This window comes from Aulonocara stuartgranti (assembly GCF_965226115.1).
Source record: "Aulonocara stuartgranti genome assembly, chromosome: 5".
NCBI lineage: Eukaryota > Metazoa > Chordata > Actinopteri > Cichliformes > Cichlidae > Aulonocara > Aulonocara stuartgranti.
In genome coordinates this window covers 35,575,165-35,591,739 of record NC_138943.1, presented here as the reverse complement: position 1 = coordinate 35,591,739, position 16,575 = coordinate 35,575,165, and the positions used below count along the sequence as shown (strand labels likewise).

General features: G+C 40.8%; 1 protein-coding gene across 4 annotated transcripts in view; it reads left to right on the top strand.

Moving 5' to 3' along the window:
- The window catches only part of iqsec1b (IQ motif and Sec7 domain ArfGEF 1b), a gene marked incomplete at its 5' end in the record, with an annotated part of 239,537 nt that overhangs the window by 59,056 nt on the left and 163,906 nt on the right, over positions 1-16,575 (top strand). For 2 of the 4 annotated variants that reach the window (XM_082533534.1, XM_082533537.1), the window contains one exon: positions 3,597-3,626. The exons of the other annotated variants lie outside the window; for them this stretch is intronic. In XM_082533534.1, coding sequence (XP_082389660.1) covers positions 3,597-3,626 — 30 coding nt within the window. The remainder of the gene's footprint in view (positions 1-3,596; positions 3,627-16,575) is intronic. 4 annotated transcript variants of the gene reach the window in all.

Genomic DNA, 16,575 nt, shown 5'->3' with positions numbered 1-16,575 from the left:
GGACTGATGACATGAGAGTGAGTCTTGATGGGCCAGATGGATGGGCCCGTGGCTGGATTGGTAAAGGGCAGAGAGCTCCAGTCCGACTCAGACGCCAGCAAGGTGGAGGTGGAGTACTGGTTTGGGCTGGTATCATCAAAGATGAGCTTGTGGGGCCTTTTCGGGTTGAGGATGGAGTCAAGCTCAACTCCCAGTCCTACTGCCAGTTTCTGGAAGACACCTTCTTCAAGCAGTGGTACAGGAAGAAGTCTGCATCCTTCAAGAAAAACATGATTTTCATGCAGGACAATGCTCCATCACACGCGTCCAAGTACTCCACAGCGTGGCTGGCAAGAAAGGGTATAAAAGAAGAAAAACTAATGACATGGCCACCTTGTTCACCTGATCTGAACCCCATTGAGAACCTGTGGTCCATCATCAAATGTGAGATTTACAAGGAGGGAAAACAGTACACCTCTCTGAACAGTGTCTGGGAGGCTGTGGTTGCTGCTGCACGCAATGTTGATGGTGAACAGATCAAAACACTGACAGGATCCATGGATGGCAGGCTTTTGAGTGTCCTTGCAAAGAAAGGTGGCTATATTGGTCGCTGATTTGTTTTTGTTTTGTTTTTGAATGTCAGAAATGTATATTTGTGAATGTGGAGATGTTATATTGGTTTCACTGGTGAAAATAAATCATTGAAATGGGTATATATTTGTTTTTTGTTAAGTTGCCTAATAATTATGCACAGTAATAGTCACCTGCACACACAGATATCCCCCTAAAATAGCTAAAACTAAAAACAAACTAAAAACTACTTCCAAAAACATTCAGCTTTGATATTAATGAGTTTTTTGGGTTCATTGAGAACATGGTTGTTGTTCAATAATAAAATTATTCCTCAAAAATACAACTTGGCTAATAATTCTGCACTCCCTGTATGTATAGTGCTTTCTTCCTTCCTGCTGTTGTCAGAGCATACTGTTAACTTCACACTGTTAAGTTACTGTTTCAGTCCCTGTTTGAGTTCAGGTTCTCTGTGTCCTAGTGTGTCCTAGCCACAGTTTTTAGTTGCTCTTCTCTTGGACTTGTTTTTTTTCCGTTTGATTTTGTATATTGGACAAAAATCAAATGAAGGACTCGCCTTTTGATCAACTCCACCGTCCTCTCTGTCTGCATTCTGGGTCCTTACTTCCAAGTCCTTCACATGAACCTAACTATATGTGTTTTGAATTTGGCTAATGATGTTACATTTAACAGCTATGTGCCATTTGTGAATGAGCCAAATCGGAGAGCTGATTCTTTGTAGTGAATGAGATGGAAGAGCAGAATCTTCAGTCACTCGTTCTCAGTCCATGCAGGCAGGGCCAGGACTTTATTTTGATGGGCACAACATGTGCCAAATCACAAGCAAAGACAGACTACGGTCATGCAATTATGTGAAAGGAGAGGGTTGTAAGTGCAATGGTACAGGCCAGGTCCACAGAGAGGCAGAGAGATGGGGAACTGGATTTAAATATAATTGCACTGAGAAAAAGTGAAGAAACAAACAAAGAGAGAAAAGGCTACAAATATGAAAATGTAAAGCTATAAACTGTAAAATGAAGATTTGGCCAAAATAATACCCATTTATAAACCCCATGTATTTTATTCCTAGTATTAATAAATGCATAAAAATTAAGGCTTTTATGAGAACACTGAATGCAAAATTGTTTCTCCGCACACCAACAACTCACAATTGTTAAATTAGGCTAAGATAAAAGGCTCTGAACGAAGAGCAGTTTGGAAGACATGAAAGCCTGCTCTTCTGTCTGGTATTGGATGCAAATTCTAAGAAAAGCTTGGCTATCTGGCATCCTTAGATGAGATCATTAAGTGGGTTTTATCTGCCTTCTTCTATCTCATCCTTGCCAGTTACCAGTTAGTTTAAGGGGGAGTGTCACGTTTCCCCACAGCAAACAGGGGACCCACACTTGCAGTCGGAGGTCTCCCTGCTGCAGTTGCCTTGTTTACAATTTGCCGTTGATTTTGCTTTTGACAGAGGACAGGTGAATCTTTTTGTTGGTCTCACACTGACAGATCATGATTTCCTTTGGGCACATCATCAGTTCTTGCTTACTTTGTTCTTTCTGTTCCCCTCCTATCGTCCCCACTCCCAGCCTCCTTCCGACACTCCCCTTGCTGCACTCGCTCTCCATGTCATCTGAAAACAGTAGTGACAAAGTAGAACATCTAAAGTTCAGAAGTGTCTCATCAAAGCAGCTTTGTACAGGCAGCGTACCATTATGCCATTAGTAAAGGATTTGCTACGCTTCAGTGACTTTGTCTCGGGGAAAAACATGGCATGGATGAAAGTGTCAAAGCACTACCACCTCTGCCAGCATTTGTTTCACCTATCTCTATAGAGTGGAATTCACTAAAGTGGAATTCAATACAGATCACACTCATTAGCTGAGTATTGAGCACCAGGAGCCAAAAAGGCTGACAGTTTTTCTACTGAAGGGAGAGTGAAGAAGACAAGAGCCCTATTAGCAAGATGTGCTGAGAAAGACAACCTGCGTATAATGAAGGAGTCCTTAAAGCCACATACGTCTGGCTGGTCTTATGCTCCCTCAACTGGTCCAAAAGCGGTGAAATAGAAGAGTCCCTATCATTTTCCAGAGTGAGGCTGATGGACGTTAACGACACCCTCATCCTTTCAGGGCCTTTTTAACGATGGAATTTTCCTCCTCTGTCTTTGAAAGGATCTGTCCCTTTATGTGACCACAGGCTCTGACATGACATCCTTTGGAATCTGTGGGGAGCAAAAGTCATGCTGGCATCTGTCATTACACACATGCCTACCCACACATCTGGCCAAGGTCAAAAAACCAAATATGTCATGTTCCTTTATAATTTAGGTCATTTTGCTTGTAATTTCCTGCGTGCTTTAAGCTTTAGTTTACGTGCCAATTTCTGACCATCAGCTGCACTGAGACAAAAATGCAGAAAAAGGCATCTGCCAGCTCTTATTAATTTCACATAAAAATCCTCTGAGCCAGACTATGATTAGAGTAAAATGTTGAACCAAGGAAAAACAAGTTCCCTGCAATGTTTGTGGTTTGATCTAGGCTAAAGCAGCTCTGAGGTATCAGAAGAATATTTTGACAGTGCTGAGGTACAGCTAAAGTAAACCTCATGCATAATTTACACTGCTTGTAAATAAGTATTAAGCAAAGCTACAAAATCAGACTGGATGTAGAAGATATGGTTGGTGTTCTTGTTTTTCTGGCCTGTGGGATTTAACTGTCCTAGACCTGCTGGTCTGGAAAAAGCAAAGAAGGCAGTTTTACTTTTTTAATTGACACCATAATGTTTCACTGAACTGCCTTCAGATATGTATGATACAGAAATCCAGCCAAATATGGCTGCTTTCCCTTTATGAACTTTCATTGTTCATTTTGACCTGGTCAGAAGTGCATTATCTTGGTTTTTGGCTTCAGATGAAGTTGCTATTATCAGTCTTTGCAAGCTGCAAAACAAATGCAACCATTTTTTCTTTTATTTTTTTGAGTATGTCGCTATTCCACTTTTAGTTCATTGTTTTTCCTGATTGATATTTTTGTCATTTGCAGATCTGAAAGTGAAAGTCCGAGACGCGTCAGGTATGTGGTGCCCGGCTCGCTGTACATACGCTGTCATTCTTTTCTTATGCCCTTCTAGACGTCTGCTGCTGTGCACTCTCACTTATCAGCACTACCCTACCCATATAACTATACTGCTATCCTCGGGGAAGCAGTGATATCATAGTGCTCCCTGCTGTGTTTTCTCTCTGATTCTTCTTTTCCATCGATAGATTTATTCCTCCAGGACTGTTTTGTTTTGTACTTAAAAAAACACATTTACGTTTCGTATCAAGGACTTTGCAAACTCTGACTGGTTTAAGAGGAGAATTGTGTAAACTAGATAGATATCAACTCAAGTTACGCTAGTCCTAACAGATTCACTGATTTTAATGCCAGTCCACTTCAGCTGATTCCCTTCATGCTCTTTAGGCTGCTTTAGCATGGCTGCAGTTACTGCATATCTGCAAAATGCTTTGTAAACCACCTCCACCCCAGCTCCTTCTTTCATGCTGTTTCTGTGGCTATGTGAGTGTTCCTTTGACTGCAGCTGTCCTGGCTGGAATATATTAGGTTCACACACATGAACGGCTGTATATGACTGACCATCTCATTCTAAAATCCTAGCTAATATTATGCTGGTAAGATTTTCATCATAGGATGTGCCTAGCTATAAAAATATCAATGACAAGGCTCTGCTTTCAGCTGATGTTAGATGTTGATTTGGATAACGTAGTTTCAACATCAACAGTACAATGATCGTAACTTCTTAGCATCCACAAGGTAACCCCAGCTCATGGTTATGTTTTTAAATAATCTGTTAAGGTTTTACATGTAGGTGTTCTAGACAGGCCAAAATGGACTGGGGTGTGTCATTAGCAGTGTTGGTCAAGTTACTTGAAAAAAGTAATCAGAAAGTAATTACTGATTACTTCCCAAAAATTAATCCCATTACTTTACTGATGACTTATATACAAAAGTAATTAGTTACTTAGTTACTTTTAAAAACATGATTTACACCCTAAATAGGTGATAAAGCAATAGATCTTTCATCCCAATTCTACCTTTTCTGCATAATCCATCATATAAAATGTAATCAAATGAAAAAGTCTCTATTTAAAACTTGTTTCATTAGTTTTAATCTTTTAGCTTTATGCATCAAGCAAACATTAAATTATATGCACTCACTCTTTCAAATAGATGCAAGTAAAACACAGCAGAAAATAAGTAAAATCAAAGACTCAGCGGTCTTGTTGCTCTATTTTCACCTGTTTATCAGGAGTGGGGCAGGCGGAGGTTTGCCCTGGTACAGGTCTGTTGCAGCCGTTATGTCAGTGGAAGGCAGTTTCTCTGTGAATTTTACACTATCGTTGCAGCATACTCGGTGCTTGCTCGGAGGTTTAGGGGTTTTTTTCTTACCATGCAGTGAACAGCGGACACTGTTTTTGTCACTTTTTACGGAATCAAACTCAAAGTAAGGTCAGTACTTCCACGCTTTAAACGCTGCACGGTCATACTCTCTCCAGCACTCGATATATTATATTATATATTACCTATTGTTGATCTGCACACAGCTGTTGCCACGAACGTTGCACTCGCTTACGTCATTGTCATGAGACACTCTCACAAAAAAATCACGGTTTCAGTAACGCAGTGTGCTTATGGGAAAGTAACAGTAATCTAATTACCTTTTTTGCAATAGTAATCACTTACTTTACTCGTTACTTGAAAAAAGTCATCAGATTACAGTAACGCTACTGCCCATCTCTGGTCATTAGTACGATCATCTGTCATTCTCAGCTCATCTATGTGCTTGTGCCAAATGTAAAGTCTTTACAATGAACACTGAGAACTGCATGTCCAAATCCCTTTCAGCCTGCAAAAACACCAATGTTTTTTCCCCAAGACAACTCATTATTAACTGGCATACTGCTAGTGATGGTAATGGCTCTCGGTGCTTCTGGAACTCCACAGTGTCCTGAAAGAAAGCAGCGTGTCTGTGTGGGGATGAATTGAAGGCCTGTCCCTAAGAGACGGAGGAATCAGACAACGTTCCAAGTTAATCACAGGGCAGCACAACACTTTCATCACAGCTATAGATGCTCCGGCTGGATGGGGCTGTGACTCTGTAATATGTGCCTGTAGTTCTGATGGCAGATAGAACTGGAGTTACCTGGGATATAAATGGAAAGTTGTAGATGCACCAGTTTGTCAACGCATCAGCCAGTTACTATTGTACTATAGTACCGCTGAAATCTTTAATTGCATATAGTTTGTTTTTCGTAAACCCTATCCCCCTATTATTGTGTGTACATATATACATATACATACCATTTGTCTGATTTAATAGTGCTACTGTGACTACTAGGGGTGGGCGATATAAACGATATAAATTTGGCCAACGATAGAGATTTTGACTATACCGCTCTATCGTGATAGCGCATGTTGATGATGTCATCAAGCTGCACCTGTTTTGGTCAAAAGCATCACAGCGGCTACAACCATTATCATCTGCAAATTATGCCGGGCGACAGTCATAGCAAAGAGATGAAGCACTTTTGAAATAAGGGGAAAGCCAAAAACGTTTTAATTAGTTTCAAAAATCTCTCAGTCAGAACATGGTATTGTCATGGTCCTGGGCCATGTTGGCCCAGTGTTCTTAGTTTTCTTGTATGTTTGTATTTTGTTCCTTATTTAGGCCATGTTTTCTGAGTTGCCCTGTTGTGTTGTTCCCTAAGTGTTTTCCCTTCATGGCTTTTACCCCTGTGTGCCCCTCTGTGTATCTGTGAGCCCTCGTCTCTCCTTATGTTTTATTCCATGTTTCCCCTGCCCATTATGTCCAAGTTCTCCCCGTGCTCTCTCTCCCCCCCCCCTGTGTGCCCTGTGTATTTATGAGCCCTCGTCTCCCTTTGTGGTTGTTTCATGTTTCCCCAGCCCGTTATGTCTGTGTTTTCCCCGTGCTCTCTCTCCTCCTGTCTGAACCTCTGTGCACTTCCTGTTTACTTTGTGACTCTCACGCCCGTACATGTCATGTTCAGTTCACCCCGCCCTGTCTCGTTATGATTATCAGTGTCACCTGTGTTCCCCGTGTGTTCAAACTTTCCTCGTTTACCCTCTGTGTATTTCTGTCTGCGTCTCCCTCTGTTCGGCGTGACGTCGTCCCTCATGCTGTGTGTGGATCTCCCTGTGTCTCCCTGTGAGTTCTTAGTTTATGGTTTCCCAGTTTAGCCTAGTTTGTATGTTTGTTCTACCAGCAAATAAAGCTGTGTTTTGAGTTCACCTCCCCGAGTCTGTGAGTCCTGCATTTTGGGTCCAACTCCTGCCTGCCGCACAGCGATTCATGACAGTACGACGTCACCACAACATGGACCCAGCAGACTTACCCGGGGAGAGCGATCTGATACGTGTCCAACGCCTAGTCGAGTGGATAACCCACACTTCCAATACAAGGGCAAAGATTGTGGGGATAAATGCTATCGAAGCAATCCTCAAAGGAAATTCTCATCTCCGCCAGGTCAGAGGATGTTTGGACTTATTGGCCAATTTGAATGAAGCCCGGGAGGCGGCGCGAACTCGGGAAATATCAGACTTGGCCCAGCAGCAACAGACAACAGCCACCCTGGAGCAGCCGCGTCAGTTTCACCGGCCGGATGTGGTTTTTCCCGGCCCTTTGGAGCCATCTGCGGGGAAGAAACGTCGATCACGCCGCGGGCGCGCCACCCCACAGCCGGACGTTCGGACTTTTACATCGCCGGCTGTGGTGAATAAGGACTCTTTTTCTGTGTCGAACCGTGGGACTATTCGTTCAGGGGTTGTGTTTTGTGCTACGGATGGTAATGTGAACAGTTTATTAGCTGCCCAGCCTCCTGAAGCTCTCTTAGCTGCCCAGCTACAAGCTGTGTCTCCTGTGTCCCCGCTAGCACAGTCATTAACTCCACCACAAGCTCCATTTTCACCTCTACCATCGCTTCAGTCATCAGTTCGGTCTGCCACTCAGTCGCCCTTAGCTCCATCATCCACACTACCACCTGTTTCTCTTCCACCACAACCGTCACTACACCCAGCCATTCAGGCTGCTACTCAGTCAGTCATTCAACCCATAGCCCTGCCATTAAGGCACTCTGTAGCCGAGCCATTAGCCGCCCAACCCGCAGCCACTTCAGCCACTCCTCCACCCGTCACACCTCCACTACAACCATCACTGCAGTCTCTAGCGCAGTCTCCTGCAGCTCTGCTTTCCCCAGTGCAGTCTCCAGTTTGGACATTTCCTGACCTTGAAATTGGTTTTGTGTGTTTGTGTTCTATTTTGGGTTTTGTGGTAATGTGGTGGAAAATGAGAATAGTGATCTCAGAATCACATCCTTTTCAGAAGCACCGTCAGTTTGCTGCATCAGCAAGAGCAAAATATTTTAGAAAATATAAGAATGATTCTTAAAGTCTGTATTCAACATCAGCCCTCAGCCCTTTGCTCAAAAACCTAAGAAAGAATTTTGTTTAATGTGGTTGTTGCAGGACCATCTGTAAATCGCTCTGCATCAACGTAGAAATTAAGGAATTTATAGGTAAATGCATCAAAGGAATGACACTAGATTTTGCTTAGACAGGCTTAGAGTTTGTCTTTGCACTTAGACTGCTTAGAGAATAAAATGGGTTATGGGCGTTAATATACTGCTAATTTAGGTTATGCTTCATATGACATTTGAGGCCAACATAAATAACACACTACTTGATGTAAGTGGCTTTTTTCTGTGGTTATAGGCTGACAACATCACATTGATTAAAAATTAGAGGACTTGTGATTGTCTTTCACCAGCTGCTGTGTGCTTGTTTACCCTCTTGAAGTAAAGTTTCTGTGATGAAACACAGCTATATGGACTGTACCAACTTAAGCTAATTAGGGAGGTGTTTTTTTCCTTACGTCTGTCCAATTTATTTTGATTCAAGTGATGACCTCTGCTGAAAAAGTGTTAAAATAAGTGTTAAAATCTGCAGTTGCACTTGAGACTGGCTCCAATAGCAATGTTAAAATGTTTAAATTAACAATATTAAGAATCATGTTTATAACCTGCTACAGAAGACTGTGTATAGTTTTTTCCCCCTCTTAATAACAGCTGTGTAGGATTATTCTTAAATAACTCAACTGGATACTCGTAGGGCTTAAAATTATGAGCATGGCTACTTTGACAAGTGTTGTGTGACTCCACTGGACCTCTAGTGACACATATAACTGTGAAGCTGAATTTAAGAAATAAGTGCTTAAAGTTAAGGTTTTAAAAACATGTTCAATGTCATCTTCTGTCAGTAAGGAATGTTTTGTCACCAGGTTGGTTGGATGGTTGTCATCAATAGACTTACATTAGTTTATGTTAGCTAGCTATAAACAGAACCACTAATTCAAGAGAATCAGTCTCAGGGGGTCACTTTTGTGCTGGCCCTGGCTGATATACCATGAGTTTTATGTTCAAACCGTGGATATGCTGCCCACTTTCACTAAGTGGTTCTTAGTAGTTTGGCTAGCTGCACTGACAGGAAAATCCTCATGTTAGCTGTAATGTTGGGGTTTGTGAAGCACTTTCTAAATGAGGACTGTGTGGAGGAGAGCCTGTTAGAGCCTCTAATACTGTACATGAGAGTTATGATGAAAATCTTTAAACTTTATAGTATTAGATATTGTGCTGGAGCAGGGAAGCATTCTCACTTCTGTTGGAAAGGATTGCTAACACCTGATGAAGCATACAGTCACAGCTCATGGGTTATGTTTTTATATGTTACTGGCCCCATTCTGAATACATTAAAGTTTGGAATAGGCTTGATACATTACGCAGTTGGCCAGCCAGACATGTTTCTGATATCACAGTTCTGTGAAGCTGCAGGTATGGTGAAAGTGGAAAAGGATTTCATCAGCCTATAAAAAGGCAAAGACTTACAGGACTGAATTGTTGACAGAGTAAAGCCTCTCTCTTTATCAGGTCAAGCATAAACTCTCATGAGCTTATGCTTGGGAAGGATATTGAAGCTTTGTAACAGCCTTCAGTGCACTAACAGAACCTCATTCCAGGAAAATGGAATTACCTCAGCTGTAAGCAGTAGCCCCACTTTAGCAGAAGACAGTGTGGGATATTGAGGGGAACAGGGGGTCTTTGTGTGTGGTGGCTTACAGAAATCATCACCAGCTCCTGAGAGATGACTGTCAGCTGTACTGTTCCACTTCACGTCTCCACTGTGGGACTTTAAAACTGTCAGCAGTGTCTTATTGCAAGATCCTGCCTGTGGCTGCGTTAGCTGCAGTGGCGTTTTGATGAAACAGTAGGACACCATACTGATGACTCCAAAGTGGTGGTTCAGATTCACTCCGCTGACAGGAAAATTACTTTTTGTCCATTGACCACAGAGGTTAGCAAATTACCAATAGACCTGCCACTCCACTCTTAGAAGCTATATGAGCTAGGTTTTAACTATGCAGCAGAGTGGAACAGAGGTGGGAGTGAAGGTGTTCAGGCTGTACATTCAAAATTTTAACAGCAGATGGATGATAGTAAAGCTGCAGTGTCTGTTGTCTCTGTTATTAAATTTGCAGTGGAGTGAAAGTAATGAATATATTTGATGATTATTTTTCAGATCTAGCAGCTGGAATGCAAATATTTACTCCCCAAACAAGAGCTTTTCACTCTTTTCTTTTAATCTGAGCTTTGTATTTTATATTAGTCTCAAAGGAGTCGGACATGAGAAAATGTTTTGTTTGTTTTACTAGATTTGGAGAGAAGGGTCTGGCTGCAGCCACTGTGGAGCTCCACAGTAAGCAGAAACACGTGACCTCGACAGCAGGTGGAAACACGTGACCTGCATAGATTCAGTGGAAACTGTCAAGTGGATCATAAAGGCTGGGACAGAGTCATTCATATAGATGCCCAATATTGCTGCATGGCTGAGAGCGGCCGGTTCGAATCCGACCCATGTGTTCACTGTACCCTTTCAAATAAAGTCATAAAAAGGCCAAAAACCCAACATGGAATCCTAACCATACTGTGGAGGTAACGTGTTTCTGCCTACTGTGGAGCTTCACAGTGGCTGCAACCAGGTCCTCTTGGATTTGGAGGGATAGATCTTTTCTCAAGGAGAAGTGTCACACAAGTGTTGCATTTCCACCGTGTCATCCCTGGTGACAACCCCCAACGCTAGCTCAAAACTCAAAATCTTATGGAGTCGTTCTTTGTTTCCTGATTGTTGAAACTTTTGAGAATAGAGTTGTTGGTTTGTTTGTTTGTTTTTTTGGGGGGGGGGGGGTTGCTACAGTGCTAATCACTGCGCCACCAAAAATACATTTTTTATATACTATTTTAATAGCAAAGTGTTAGGGTTAGAGTCATGTACTGATTCTTATATAATGCTTTTCTACTCTAGTTGAGCGCTTAAAGCACTTTTTAACATGCCTCATTCAGCTGCTTTCTATCTGAACTGCAACTGTGAGCAACTTCAGGTTCAGTAGCTGGCCCAAGCATACTTTGGCACAGAGACTGGAGCATCCAGTTATCACTAATCTTCCAACCTTCCAGTTAGTGGATGATTTTAAATATTGATATTTATTTATTTTTGTGAGTTATCCAATAACTAGCACTGTGTTAATCTCTTAAAATCAATCATGTCACTGGCAACCCATGTGAGGAAACGACTGGAAAACTAGGGTATATTACAATTGCAGGGAAATTTCCTGAATGCATTTTGACAAACTATTTTATTTTTACATTTTTTGCATTTGCAAATGACCTAAAACAAACTACCCGCAACCCTAGACAATGTGCCAGTAGCCTGATAATCTCATCAAAGCATTTTGCCGATGCTCATTTTCATGAATCTAATTGGCTAGTTTTGTTGGCAAATGATTTGACATTTTATTTCTCCCAACACAGCTCTATCCACTCACCAACTGTCAGAGATGAAGAAGTTGCCACCAAACAATCCAAAGAGAGATCAGTTTGAACTGAATAAGAAATCTGAGATGCAGATCGAGAGGTCCGGAGCTAATTATAACTGATACCAGCTCATGCTGTGCCACATCAAGGAGATCAAAAATACATAGATCAATAAACAATTGAAGACACGTTCTTCTAATTTGCCTGATGGCAGTCCAAGAAAGTTAAAGGACATTAGCATACCCCATGTATTCCCATGTCACCTTAGAAAATTGAAGGGTCAGAATTGCTGCAGAAGGTTAACTGTTAATAGTGTCATTTTATTTATTTCTTTATGACTGTGCCATTGATATTCATTTTAATAGCAGGCTTCAGGATAGCTATGACAATAGCTAAACCAAGACATTGGACAGAGTGAGAGAAAATATGGTGTGTATCCAGAACTCAAGGTCGGATTTGGCAGCGGGGAAAACCCTAACTTCTGGCAGAGGAGTGCAGCTTGTGGAAAATACTCATAAAACCCACATAATGAATTCTTTGTGAGTCCCATGGACTCTCTTTCAGAAAGAAACCAAAGAAATACACCTCTGCACTTACTCGAGTAGTCATTTTTAACCATTATCTAACAGAGAAGAAAAATCTCTTTTTTTGGAAGTTTGCTAAATTGCCCACAGATACAGTAGGGGGAGAAAATTATTTGATCCTCTGCTGAATTACAAATTCACTTCCAAAGAAAAGAGTCTTAATTTTTGTAGTAGTCTCATTTTATTGGAGAGAGACAGAATATTAACCAGAAGTCTGTGGAAAAACAAACACATGGCATAAAAGTTATCAATCGATTTTCCAGTGACATTAAGTGTTTGCATACCTACAACCCAGTCAGAATCTTGGCTCCCACAGATTGCTTGTGTTTCCATAGGTTTCGTTACTGCGTAAACTTAAGTTTTAAGTAGTTATAGTGTACTTTTACTTTACATTTACATCTCCTGGCAAAACACAAACATCTATTCTGCTCCTGTGCTTATATTTGACTTATGCATTGTATATAAAGCTGTGTTACTACTATTGTACTGTAATGCTGCTATAACTACTAACACCTTGTTTTGATGGATTCACACTTCAAATTAACTTCAAATCAGTGTTTGGAAAAGAAGCAAAATGCCCTCTGTATACATGTTGCTGGCTAAGCATCCTTCTAAGTGATCTTAGGAAGAGACTGTCTTAACACGAAATTAAGGTATCGAGGAGTAATGTTAGAAAAAAGGCTGAAGATTTTTATCAAAGTAAAATCTATATGAATATCTAAAAATATGTATATATTAGGGGTGCAACGATACACAAAATTCACGGTTCGGTTCGGTTCGATACTTTGGTGTCACGGTTCGACATTTTTTCAATACAAAAAAATGTTCATGCTTTTTTAATTTGTCATTTATTAAAATTATAAATATATATTTTAACTCAAACGTACAGTTTTTAAATTGAATGGTGCTGAAACAACAAACGGATAAAATAATAAATCTATCTGATCGAGGAATCACTCATCTTTGGAAAAGAGAGTTTATTACAGAGAAATGGCTCTTTCCAAAATAAAAGCTATACTATACGCTTCTTCTGGGCTATATTCTCAGCAGCATATTAAACATATCAGGTCCCCATAAGGAGAATCATGTGCTAACGGCTGTCTAAATGACTCGGGTAAAGTTTGTAGCATGTGTGCTTGTTGTTTTTGTCTGCTTCCACTTGTCTTTGCACTAGGATGCTGTCGGAGTAAATGTGCAGTCGGATTTGTTGTGTTCCCACTAGTGCTGTCAGCGTTAATCTGAAATGACGTTAATGCCACAACACGGCGAATCTCCGTTAACGAGCTACAGCGGATCGCCCCGTGCATGGGGCTGGACGGCCAACACGTTAACGAGCTAACTGCGCTAACACACTAGTTCCCACCCATGTAATTGAGCATTGCGTGGCACATCCGACATACTGTTTTACTTTAGTCCATGACTCGCTTACCTTCAGGGTCATACGTCACATGAAAACCAAAATAATTCCAAACGCCAGATCTGAATGAGGGTGGGGGAGGTTCAATTTGCCATGTTGCAACGAGCTTAGCTTCTGTCTTGCTAGCTTGCGCTGTGCTTAGTGGATCTGCGCTCGACAGTGCAGCCTAGGCGGAGTAGTCGAAGGCAGATCCACTGTGCGCATAACACAGACAGCATCTTCAGAAGAAAAGTTGATAAAATAAATTAAAATTTAGTATTGTTCGTACCGAACCGAAAGCACTGTATCGAACGGTTCAATATCGATACGAGTATCGTTGCACCCCTAATATATATGTATGTAAGTGTGACATGTATCATTGAAATGATCAAACTGTAAATTCATTGAAACTATGCAGCCATCCAATCAGTTTTTACAGCAGAATTCCATGTCAGCCACCAGCAGCATTCTCGAACCACTTCTGATATGATTTTTTATTTTATTTAATATGTAACAAACCAGATTGCTGTGGGGCCACAGCAGTCTCAGGGTGGACAGGTTGCCAGTGTGTCGCAGGGCCAACACATGGACACAGACAACCATTCACACTCACATTTCACACCTTCGGGGAATTTAAAATGACCAATTAGCCTGTTTACTTACTCATTTATGAGAACAGTCACTGTGCCTCAGTGGCCCTTCCTGTGCATGGCTCCTGACCATGCCATTGTAGCGCTGCTATGTTGTTCTCATTGCTCTGCTATGGTACTTGGCAACTCTTTTGAATGTACTATGCTAGAATTTCCCTTTCCTTGCTCAGTTTCTGGTATATGACTTTTTTTTGCCATGATAGAGAAGTGATATAAATAGTAATGGTTTCAACATCACCTCATTTCTTTAATGCAGTATATGGAAATGAGACTGCTTCATATTCCTTCATTTTGCTGTTGATACCAATCTTCCTTTCTTATTGCTTTCATGAAGGACTCTCCAAACCCACTGCTGCCTCTACATGACAATTTAATGAGCGCCCCGAGTAACAAACTCAAATTTTGTTTGTTGCCTTTGTTGGGAAGGTAAAATTGTGACGCTCACTAATAATGTGAGTATGACCTGAAGTGAAATCCACGAGTGTTCTAACACCCTGAGTGTTTTAACATGCTGAGGTTAAGAAATGGATTTGTCGTCAGAGTTATCCCGGAGATTATTTTGTAACAATAATATATGGCACACCAGCTTTTCAGCCTCAGCTTCCTTTCGTCTAATTGCCGTACCACACTGCCTTTTGTCTGCAACAGATGGTAATATCCATGAAATTAAAGCTACCCCGATAGTGTGATGGATTTCATTTCTTGTGCTTTTTAACTTTTTTGTCCTTTATCTCTGATTTCAAACTGCTAATAGGAAGAATGTGGGGCCTTCATTTAAAGCCCTGTATTTCCAGTTTTTACCAGATGTGAAAGCATAATATTGTTTTACCTTGTGACTCAGCGTGTGTGTGTGTGTGTGTGTGTGTGTGTGTGTGTGTGTGTGTGTGTGTGTGTGTGTGAATGGTTTTATGATCCTAGAGATGTCTGTTGCTGCATGAACTACCAAAGGAGATATTTTGGTAGGCAAGCAGTCACCAGCATTTTTTTTAGATGTGGACTCCAGAGGTTTGTTTTTCATAGTTTCATGTTATTCAGCTTTAAATTACAAATAGGTTGAATTTATTTATTTATTCATGTTTATTCAGACATATCTCTCCATTGTATTGCATTGCTCTATTCGCTTTTCTCTTTTTTGCCTTTATATAATCTTAACCTTCAATATTCGCTGCTTTTCTCGCTCTCACTTGTGTCACCTACTCTCTCTGCCCTGTCAGCAGCTTCATGGTTTTCTCTCTCCTTCTCTCATTACTCAAGCACTCCACCACGCTGAGCATAAAAGAATATCAGTAAACAAGTGGTGTTTTTCTTCATGATGTTCAGGAATGGATTATTCTCTATTTCTGACCTGAATGACAATGATTATTAAATCAGGAAACACTGACTCATCTCTTTCACTACTATATAGTCTACTTCTCTCATCTGACAGCTTCTCGTTCCTCGGTGCTCTCAGATTCTTTTTCTTTTCTACAGCTGTCCAGGAAACTGATGAATGTCAATGCCACCCATCCTCTCACTCACTGTGAATGGCTGTGAATGACAACTGACTGAAATAACACTGCGCACAATCTATCAAAAACGACTTCTTTCAATAATAAGCAAATATACGACCTGAACACTCGATATATTCATCTTTCTGGTGTCTACTTAAATTACAGCACAGCATAAATCACTGACATTGTACTCAGACTTCAAGTGAGCTTTCTGACAAATACGACTTAATACATATCTTGTGGTTTGTTGGAAATGTTCATGAAAAACCTTGTTAGAGTTAATTACCTTTCAAGCTAACTTGGCTAAGATGGTTAATGTTACTGATGTTTTTTACACACACAGGCGTGCATACATATACAGGGAGTGCAGAATTATTATGCAAGTTGTATTTTTGAGGAATAATTTTATTATTGAACAACAACCATGTTCTCAATGAACCCAAAAAACTCATTAATATCAAAGCTGAATGTTTTTGGAAGTAGTTTTTAGTTTGTTTTTAGTTTTAGCTATTTTAGGGGGATATCTGTGTGTGCAGGTGACTATTACTGTGCATAATTATTAGGCAACTTAACAAAAAACAAATATATACCCATTTCAATTATTTATTTTTACCAGTGAAACCAATATAACATCTCCACATTCACAAATAAACATTTCTGACATTCAAAAGCAAATCAGCGACCAATATAGCCACCTTTCTTTGCAAGGACACTCAAAAGCCTGCCATCCATGGATTCTGTCAGTGTTTTGATCTGTTCACCATCAACATTGCGTGCAGCAGCAACCACAGCCTCCCAGACACTGTTCAGAGAGGTGTACTGTTTTCCCTCCTTGTAAATCTCACATTTGATGATGGACCACAGGTTCTCAATGGGGTTCAGATCAGGTGAACAAGGAGGCCATGTCATTAGTTTTTCTTCTTTTATACCCTTTCTTGCCAGCCACGCTGTGGAGTACTTG